Source organism: Diorhabda carinulata, chromosome Y (genome assembly GCF_026250575.1).
Source record: "Diorhabda carinulata isolate Delta chromosome Y, icDioCari1.1, whole genome shotgun sequence".
Lineage (NCBI taxonomy): Eukaryota > Metazoa > Arthropoda > Insecta > Coleoptera > Chrysomelidae > Diorhabda > Diorhabda carinulata.
Window position 1 is genome coordinate 1,933,837 of NC_079473.1, and position 10,124 is coordinate 1,943,960.

Sequence of the window (10,124 nt, forward strand, 5' to 3'; positions counted from 1 at the left end):
AAACATGTGCCGAATGGTAAAAATAAAATAAAACATAAACGTTATTTAGACCTACGCTAGTGCATCTTATTCTTGATATCTGTCAACTGATGAAATGATTCTTTATCATTGATAGCTTTTTTGTTCCTCATTTGTAAACCATATCTAGAAATAATCTTTTTCTATTGCAGCATATCTTGATGTGGAACGTAGCTGCGTTGCTTGTTGTCTAGACGGTACGATTTCCCAGCGTAGGGAACGCGGTAGTAGAATTATTAAGACAATAATAAATAACGTTTCTGTAAATAAATATAGTAAAGAATTCTTTAAATGGTTCATATACAAATTTTTAGATCTATCTCATTAATATTAATAATAATAATCAAATAATATTTGATTTTTTTATTTTGATATTCATGATGTAGGTGATCTATTGATTAATTTAATTATGCAAATTGGCGGAAGTAACATGTTATTACAAACAAAAATAAAAAAAATTATCACGAAAAACATATAAAAGGGTCTAAGAAATAAGAAGTTGAGGAAAAATAATATAATATAAATAAAACAATCAATTAAGAGTTTAAATCTTTTAATTTGAAGATTTAGATGAATCATTTTTTCTTGTGCTACTCCAACGTGCTTCTTTTCTTTCCATAATTTCAGTTTCCTCCTCCATTAATATTTTTTTCATATTTTTTTTACTTCTATCAGTGGTTGGAGTTGTTGAATCTTTCCCAAAATTGGTACTGAGAACTCTTTTTGTTATTATTATCAAGAATCAACCAGAATAAGAAAAATATTACAATTGTAAATAATAAATGTCACCGATTAAAAATAATAAAAACAATTGATGAATTGAATAATTGAAATAAAAATTCTATAAATGATCTAATTTATTTGTTGTGCAATTAGGGGTTGATAACTTTTTCTTCCAATACGTATTGAAGTGCTCTACTGCTATCTCCAATGCAACAGGTATTTGTTTCTATTTTACTTCAACCCTAAACTTCCAATTATTGAAGTTTTCTTAGGGTAACTCAACCACGTGTTCATAATTATTAAAAGATTGTTGAATTAAAGTTACTGTTCTTTTTTCTTCTTTACAATTGTGAATATTCACCAACAACTTAAACTTCTCATAAGCTGGAATTTGGTGTAGTACAACCTGTATTATGATATAATATGTATCCATTTCCAGAGATGTGCAAAATAGGTTATAAAATGTATTTAAATGCAAAATGCAAATACTTTTTGTATTTTGTTATTTCAAATACAAAATACAAAATAGTTTTTCATTTTATATTTAAAATACTAAATGCAAAATACGTATTTACAAAATGCTTTATTAAAATAAAATACTTTTAGTTTTAAATTATCTTTATTTTGTTGAAAAGTTTATTTATTTTAGCCAGCTAACAGGCTGGTAAATTTACTTTGATAACTTACTTAAATTAAATTTATTTAACAGATTTTAATAAAATAATTTGCTCAAATACACTGTCGCTCATCTTTCTCCTGTGTGGTCTCATAATCATGCCACCATAAGAAAAAAGCCTCTCTACTGGCGCAGAACTAGGCAAGCAGGTATTATATTTCAAGAATAACATCTTTACTGTAGGATATTTATTTAATGATTGCAGGCTGACATCATTATCCTTCAAATATTGCAATGATTCCAGGTCAATAGTGGTGTTTGCATTTGCACTATCACTAGCTAGTGAGGAATCCGAATCATCATAGAACATGTAGTAGGATTCATTTTTTTCTTTCTTGTGTGATGATTGGGATGTATTATTTAGATCTTTATGATCATTTTTAAGTTTTCTCACTTCTGCAAGGAACAATTCCTTTATATGTTCTCTATTTCCTTTTGGCACCCATTTTAATTTAAAAAAAGGATATGACACCGATGCCAAAATTGCATCTTTAGCTTTAGGATCCTTCAAATCATGAAATTTTCCAAACCTCTTTTCTAAGCTTTTTTTTATTGTCTCTATCAGTACTCCACAGTATATGGGATTGTCCATTTGTAATGAATGCAAGATTTTTTGTATTCTTATTAACTCAGGTAGCAGGCATCCATAAAATGTTTCTTTATCTCCCTCTAAGCTTTTGATAGCTTCTGCTATGGGTTTTGTACAGTTGGTATATTCAATTAGAAACTGCAATTCAATTTCTTTAAAAACCGACAATCCTAGTTTTTTTAAGGTTTCATTTAAAGTTTCCTGAACTTTTAAAAGATCCATAATACAGTTATAATATGAATTCCATCTTGTTGGACATGGACTTGTCGGAGATTTCCCGGTAGTTTCACAATATATTTCAGACGCTTTGGGGGACCTTGAACACAAATTCCAAATTGCTTGGCATTTAGCCATTTTTATATGAAATATTTTGAGATCTTGCCTGAATAATATCACGAGAGGTAATTAAATGCAATGTGTGGGTGGTACATCTTTCATGGTTAGGCAGTTGATATGTTTCTTCAGGTTTTTGAGATTCAGGAAATTCTTTTAAGAGAAATGTCTCATCATCATCGTCGTCATGTTCATTATTATTATTATGGTCGTCATCATTTTTATTTACTGAAATGTTTTCTATGTCAGATGATGAAAAAAAAATTCCATCAGTAGCGTCCATTCCCAATTCAGATTTTCCATAAATTTTAAATGCTTTTAACATATTTGAGCCATTATCAGTTACAGTTTTTGTTATTTTTGGTACCCTCAAATGATACTCTGTGTGTATGTCAATGATCAGTTCGGCCACTTTGTCAAAGGTATGAATTCCTTTAAATCTTCTACAAGCAAGAGTAAAACTATTTCTCTCAAATGTGTGAGGATCAATCCAATGAACAGTCATACCTAGGTAACTTCTCCTTGATGATGACCAAACATCTGCTGTCGTACACACATAATCAACGGGTTTTAATTTTATTTTTAGATTTTCCTTATATTCTGCGCACATATCAGCAATTCTCTTGTTACATGTGCGACGGCACATAAATTTTGGTGGGTTTTGTAGTTTTTGAGCACCTTCAATTAGAGTCCTAAATGATTTATTTTCGACAATAGATATTGGTAACATTGTATCAATTATAAAATCTATAACCAACTTGTCTAAATTAATTGACACTGGCAAAGAAGTTGGAAGAGTGCTTTGTATCAGTTTTTTCGAAGTACTTGCACTATTTTCATCAGTGTGTGTGCCACATTTTTTCTTTTTGGAGGTTTTGGTTTGGGATTTTAAATTTTCATACTCTGTCAATAGATCACCATGACCTTTTCTCTGAAAAAAAAGTAATATCATTATACATTCACACATACACAACCAGAATCAGCTATTGCAGTTTGTTTATTTATATACACCTATTGTCTATGTAATTGTAACAAATGAAAAAATATCAAGTTTGATTAGGAAATAAAATTAACATGTTACTCACTTTTATATGATTTAAAAAATTTGTAGTTGAAATTAGACTTCCTTTTAATGTTTTAGAGCATTTCTTGCAAACAGCCGATATATTATTATTCTCACTTCCAGCATCCTTTTTTATATCTTTAAAACAATACTTTAATATCAATGGTAGAGAAATATTATCATCCCTGAAACAAAATAGAAAATATCATGGGGATTAAGCATAAAAATAACATGTATGCATTTTGCAGGTATAGATAAATCAATGTATTAATTAAAGTATTTAACAATCGTTGTTTGTTTTAATATGAAAACATAGGTAATTGTTTATAAATTGGGTTTGGTGGGTAGCGGGTAGCTAATTAAAAATAACATGAGATATAATTATTCATTTTGTGTACTTACATGTTTTCAAATTTAATTCACTGAAAAGATAGTTACCAAGTAATTTATTCAGTAGGTTAGGTTAGGTTACCGGTTAACCGAATTTATGATCAACTTGCAAACAAACTCGAAACAGTTCAATAACTATTTGGTTCACTTTTTTGGTTTCGTTATTATTTTATCGGAAAGCAAGATAACTTTATTAAAAGTGTAAAAAGAGATAATTCGTTCGTTCGGTTCAACACATTTGGCAACCTAAGTGGCTTGCACAGATTACTACTATTAGCGTTTTCGGGAACGAAAACTCACCGCACGGTAAGGTGACCGAATAATCCCGAATTCATACGAAAAGAGTCGATAATAAACGAAGCTGATCAGACCAAGTTACATAGTGTTTTATTTACAGTGCTCTTTTATTGTAACAAGATTTTAATTGAAGATTGTAACACATTAATTATTAATTCTTCGATGTTTACAAAACTTAGCAAAAAGTATTTTGCATTTTGCAAATACAAAATATGTCCTAAAAGGTATTTCAAATAAAATATAAAATGCTTTTCTAAAAAAAGTATTTAAATACAAAATGGAAATAGGTATTTTGTATTTTGTATTTTGCATTTCAAATACTGTTATTTTTAAAATGTCACATCTCTGATTACTACAAGCACAACGGTCAATTAGAAGAGTTACTATAAATGTTGAATGAGTCGTGTAACTGACACATAGATGGCGCTGTAATCGTCAAATCCATATGACGTTTACGAAGTACCAACTTTCAAAAAATTATGAGTCAAATTTCATGACATTTCGATTAGTCAAAAAAAGTGACAATCATTTAAGTGAAGCTATACTTTTATTAATTTCAAAACGATTTCGTTTGTTAATTTATCATTGTTTTTTGATTAAAAAAATATTGTGCAAACTCAGCAATGGCTTCAAAAGTGTTACTGTTCTATCGAAAAAAAAAAACATTTGCTGAATTTAAACACGATCGCATTAATGATGGTGAACGTTCTGGTCGTCCAATTGAGGTGGTCGATCAAAAACAAAAACGTTTTGATGATTCAAAGCAGTTTTGGATATGTTTACACGAAATTGTCTTGTAGTTGATACGGGACCTCGTTGTAATGCGGCCATTTTACGGTTTTCCGATGACGATGATCCCCTTAAACGTCATCGAGAATAACTCCTAAACTACGTAAAATTCTGGTAGAACTGGGACAGTGTTTAGATGAAATTGCAATGAAAAAATGTCCACATGACCCATTTCGTTAAACTGAAAACGCGCGAGAAAGACTCATTAAGTTAATAAAAAAAGTTAAATCAAAGAAAAAAAAATGACGAAAGTCAAATCATTTGACATAGACAAATCAACAACAATCAAAGAAAATAAAACATTTTAGGTTTCCCATACCCCCCACTATAATCCACCAATAATATTAGAATAAAACACCACAATATGTTATGCGATTTGGAAATAGTAACAAAAGTTCACGAGCCGCGTGGCGACATCTATGTTCATTTATTGTAACACAATGGATGTATTTATTGTATTCCTTCGTTTTCTTTCTTTTTTGGTAGTCAGTTAATAAACACATTCATTAGCGTCAACACTTTGTTTGTTTTTCGGTACCTTTTTTCAACGTTTTACCCAAAACTAAATTAGTTATCTGCTCAAATAAATTAGTAATAACAATGGGTTATGTTCCCAGATCGTTTCCAACGCGAAGTTTCGGGTATTCAGTAGTTCGGGATGTGGAGAAAAACATTTTTATTTTAGTGTCACGTGCGCTTGTGTTTCGCGGAAAAGATGGCCGTCAACTATTTGACGAGTGTGCCGAGGCTTTTAGGTCGTGAGAACTATGACGAATGGACATTCCGCAGTTGAGAATGTGTTTGTGCTCGAAGGCTTAAGCAAATGCCTTGACGGTAAGGAAACCGATACATCCACCATTGCCAAAGCAAAAGCTAAGTTAGTTTTAACCATAGACCCAAGTTTATTTCCTCATGTGAAGGATGCAAAAACTGCCCAAGAAGTTTGGACAAATCTCAAAAAGTTGTACGTCTTAAAAGTTGTACGAGTCTTATATAAACCAGATTGTCGAAACGTCTCAAAAATTACGTCGTACCGGATTTAGCATAGATGAAGAGTGGGTGGGGTCGTTGCTGTTGGCAGGTCTTCCTGAAAAATACGCCCCTATGATTATGGCTGTGGAGCACTCCGGAATCTCTATCACTACAGATTCCATCAAAACTAAACTGCAAACATGCAAACAGATACCTACAATAATAGTAACAACGGTGCGTTTGCGGCTAACAGGAATTTCAAATCAGGTTTCCGCAAGCAGTTCAGAGAGGGCGCCGGCAGAGCTAATTTCAAATGTAAATCAGCTGGTTCTGTCAGAGGTAGCCATGTTGGAATGCCAAATAGAGAACGTCAATCGAGTACAGCAACAGCTGATTCTAGTGACAACAAAAGGGATTTCAGTAGCATTGTATGTTTCAAATGCAAAAAGAATGGACATTTTATGTCAAAATGCCCCAATACTAATAGATCTGAAGGTGTATTCAGTACTGTGTTCACTACAGGAGATTTCAAAGACACCGACTGGTATGTTGACAGTGGTGCCAGTGTGCATTTGACAACATCTAAACAATGGCTAAAAGATCAAAGGAATCCAGATTTTCTTGAGATTGTGGTGGCTAATAAATCTAAAATTAATGTGGAATATGCTGGTGATATTGAAATTAACACAGTCACAGATAGAACACACAAAATATTGTTAAAAGGAATCCAATATGTCCCAGGTTTGACCACAAATTTGTTATCTGTGTGTCAATTAATTAGAAACGGAAATAAAGTATGTTTTCATAATAATTGATGTGATATTTTGAATCAAAATGATGTTTTAGTGGCAACAGCTAGTCTGAACAACAATGTTTATAAACTAGATGTTTGTAAAGACACATCAGTATGTTTTCAGGCAGCGAGCACTAATGTTTGGCATCAACGTTTGGTCCACATAAATGAAAATTACCTGAACAAGACAGCCAAGATAGTAGATGGTTTTGTATGTAATGATCATGCTAGAATAGAAAATTAAGCAAGAAAGGTAAGCAAGCCCGTTTGCCTTTTCCAAAGGAAGGTAGTCGAGCACAGAAAGTACTGGAAGCACCAAGAAGATCTCAAAGAGAACCGAAGAAGAAAGTCTTTGATGAATACATAACATATTTCAATGGTGCTAGTACAAGTGATAAGGCACAGGATAGCGTAGATGTTCCAAAGAACATAGAGGAAGCACTTTCAAGGCCATATAAGCATGAATGGGAGTAGGCCATGTTAGAAGAGATTAATTCATTCAATGAGAATGAAACATGGGAGCTCGTCGATACACCAGAAACGGGGACAGTTGTGAAGTGTAAGTAGGTGTACAAATTGAAAAGTGACAGTGACAATAAAAATAGGTATAGGGCTCGACTGGTAGCAAATGGGTACACACAGAAAGAGGGCGTTGATTATTTCGAAACCTTCGCTCCAGTAGAGAGACACTCAACTTTTAGACTGTTAATAGCACTAGCCGTTAAGTTAGATTTAAAAATGTTACATTTAGATGTTAAGACAGCTTTTTTAAATCGGGTTTTAAAAGAAACTGTATTCATATGCAACAACCAGAGAGTTTTGTTTCAAAAAATAATGAAAATAAAGTATACCTGTTAAAAAAGGCTGTGTATGGATTAAAGCAATCTAGCCGTGCATGGAATGAAAAAGTTGATGAGGTTTTGTCAAATGTTGGATAGAAAAAATCAAAATTTGAACCGTTCTTTTATATAAAAAGGAATGAAGGGAATCAACTTACAATAGTTGCACTATATGTGGATGATTTTTTTGTCTTTTCTGCTGATTCCAATGAAATAAGTTTTATTGAGGGTCATTTAAATAACCATTTTAATATAAAAAATCTTGGAGAGGCTAAACAATAGTAAACTCCAGTTATTGTCCTACCCTTATTAAAAAAATCAATCATGATTACTCCATGGCAATTCCAAAAAACTGGAGCAAGAACTTTTCCAGCACATTTCTGGACACGAAACTTCTTAGGTCTGGGAAAACCAGAGACAAAACTTAACACTGACACTTTTAATAAGTTATTGTTCGTTGCTATGGTAACGCAATATTTTGTTTATGCTTGGAACTGGTCTAGGCTACCAACTTATCAATACATCGTCGTATAGTTCAAATCGGGGACAACAATGGCCTTCCACTTTGGGATTCTCAAATATTTGATGTTACCTACTCGAAAATAACGTTTTCATCACATTAGGGTTATGTAACACACAATACCAATTTGTTGGGGTTTATCTAAGAGATACAAAAATTTTAAATTGTTCACAATATCCAATATAAGATGAGTAATTATTGAACTTACCACTGAATTTGAAAATTGTTTTAATTCAGTCTGAGTAATGATAGCTAGCATTTCCTTCAAGAAATAATCCATTGATGATTTGCAGTTATTACAAATACCAAAAACAGTTGATATCTTATGAATCACCTCTTCCTGTAGTTTTTTGTATCTTTCGACCAAATGGATCAAATTCCATATTTTTTTCAATGCCTTTAGTGGGTTATTAATTCAATCAACTAACCATCTGAAATCAAATTTACGCGTCAATATCTTTTGTTTTGTACAAAACACATAAAAACTAGAGAACATCGAAGCAGTCGTCATACAGTGTAATAGTGAGTGTGCGTTGTAGTAGTAGTAAATACAGCACACAAATTGTTCTCACGTATTTTATGAAATAATCATCACTTTTCCCCTTTTGTTTTCTATCATCATCTTCATTAGCCATTCGACGTATTATCTGATCTGGAATTGTCAGTATTGATATTGTCATTCGTTTTCTTAATGCTTATTCGACACTTCTCAATTTGTCACTATGCAATCCAATCAACCATTTATTCCATAACTATATCCATTCTGATTTAAGATCATTATTCGACATTATGTATGATTGTACCTTTCAGATTCAGAGAGAAATCATGCACATTTACGTTTCAAACGATAAGCATTTTTACTTCTTTTCAGCATCATTTTCCTTATCATGGCTCTTCACATTATAATAATGTGAATTATTCACAATAATAAATTGATGCAATTAAATATTTTGTTCTTGAGCTGAGTGATTTTTAAAATATTTATTTTGCCAATCTATTACGAGATTTACAAATATCAAATAAATCATTAAAAATTAGAACAAATTCAGCTGTAGCACCTGCATTATGGAAATATGTATTAATATCTGTTCTCGATAAATAAAGAAGATAATATGCTGATGATTTAACATTAATATAAAATCAAGAAAAGTATAGAATAGCTAACACTATATATCACGGAAGAAGTAATTAGAAGAAATCAATAGCGGTAATCCAGCAGAGCTAATACAGTCACATACATGTCTTTCAACAGCAATATTTTACTCACTCCTGATACAAATCCGGAATAATGAGAGTATTACAAAAGACTCACTCACTTCAGAAATAGTGAATTGGGACAACAGATATTTTAGAATCGTAAATTGTGGCTTTGAACACTTTAAAAACAGTACGTTGTGGCAAAAGATATTTACGTAAAGTAAATAATTGTGAATTGTGGCAACAAGCACTTTAAAAATGTGCAAAATTTTGATAACAGATACTTTGGAATTCTGAAATTTGGCAACGAGCGCTTTAGAAATACGGAATTGAGGCAATAAGTGACTAGACCAAAGTTTATTAAAAATTCTGATTGATGATTTTTTCAGTAAATTTGAGTTGGTTTTGTTAACAAAGCTTGACGTTTAGGCTTTAGTAGGCTTATTTTATAATAAATAACTGAATCGAAATGTTTTAAAATGAAAATTATGGAATAAATTCGTACATCCGGCATAATCTAAAACGGGAAATTTTCATCAAAATTAATACCCCATCGAGTAGACGAGTTTAACTAGTGAAATAACTTTTAATTAGCCGCGTGTTTATTTCGACGGTAAATGAAAGTCCGCCGTGTGTACAATATATACAGTGTGTTATACATAATTAGATAATTAGGAAGAACACAACCCCATAAACTTCGTACTTACTTTCTGCAATATAAATTTCCGGCTGATGACGATGTCAGAAAATTCACTTAAAATTAAACCATAAGATTGAATTATAGCAGCTGTGAAACACCCTTATTAATGAAATTTTCTTATTTCTAAACTACGACTAGATAAAATTTTTGTGTTTCATAATGTTTGTTCTCACAAAAACGTTTTTGAACAGACAAAACATCGAATTGATGAGTCGTGCTTAAATT

General features: G+C 31.7%; 1 protein-coding gene and 1 long non-coding RNA gene across 2 annotated transcripts; both read right to left on the minus strand.

The window, feature by feature from the left end:
* Positions 1–1,395: 1,395 nt before the first annotated feature.
* LOC130903000 (uncharacterized) lies at positions 1,396–2,313 on the minus strand. The gene has a single exon (XM_057815284.1). The coding sequence runs from the start codon at positions 2,226–2,228 to the stop codon at positions 1,440–1,442; it is 789 nt and encodes a 262-aa protein (XP_057671267.1). The 5' UTR covers positions 2,229–2,313; the 3' UTR covers positions 1,396–1,439.
* An 820-nt stretch (positions 2,314–3,133) lies between these two features.
* Positions 3,134–3,877, minus strand: LOC130903001 (uncharacterized). The gene is made up of 3 exons (XR_009060495.1): positions 3,805–3,877; positions 3,425–3,587; positions 3,134–3,270 (listed from the first exon to the last, which is right to left on the minus strand). It is a non-coding gene; the product is annotated as an uncharacterized LOC130903001 (long non-coding RNA).
* Between the last annotated feature and the right edge of the window lie 6,247 nt (positions 3,878–10,124).

What these genes read in the sequence shown, in the direction of transcription:
- LOC130903000 (XM_057815284.1), bottom strand. Translation starts at nt 2,228, where the DNA reads ATGGATCTTTTAAAAGTTCAGGAAACTTTAAATGAAACCTTAAAAAAA.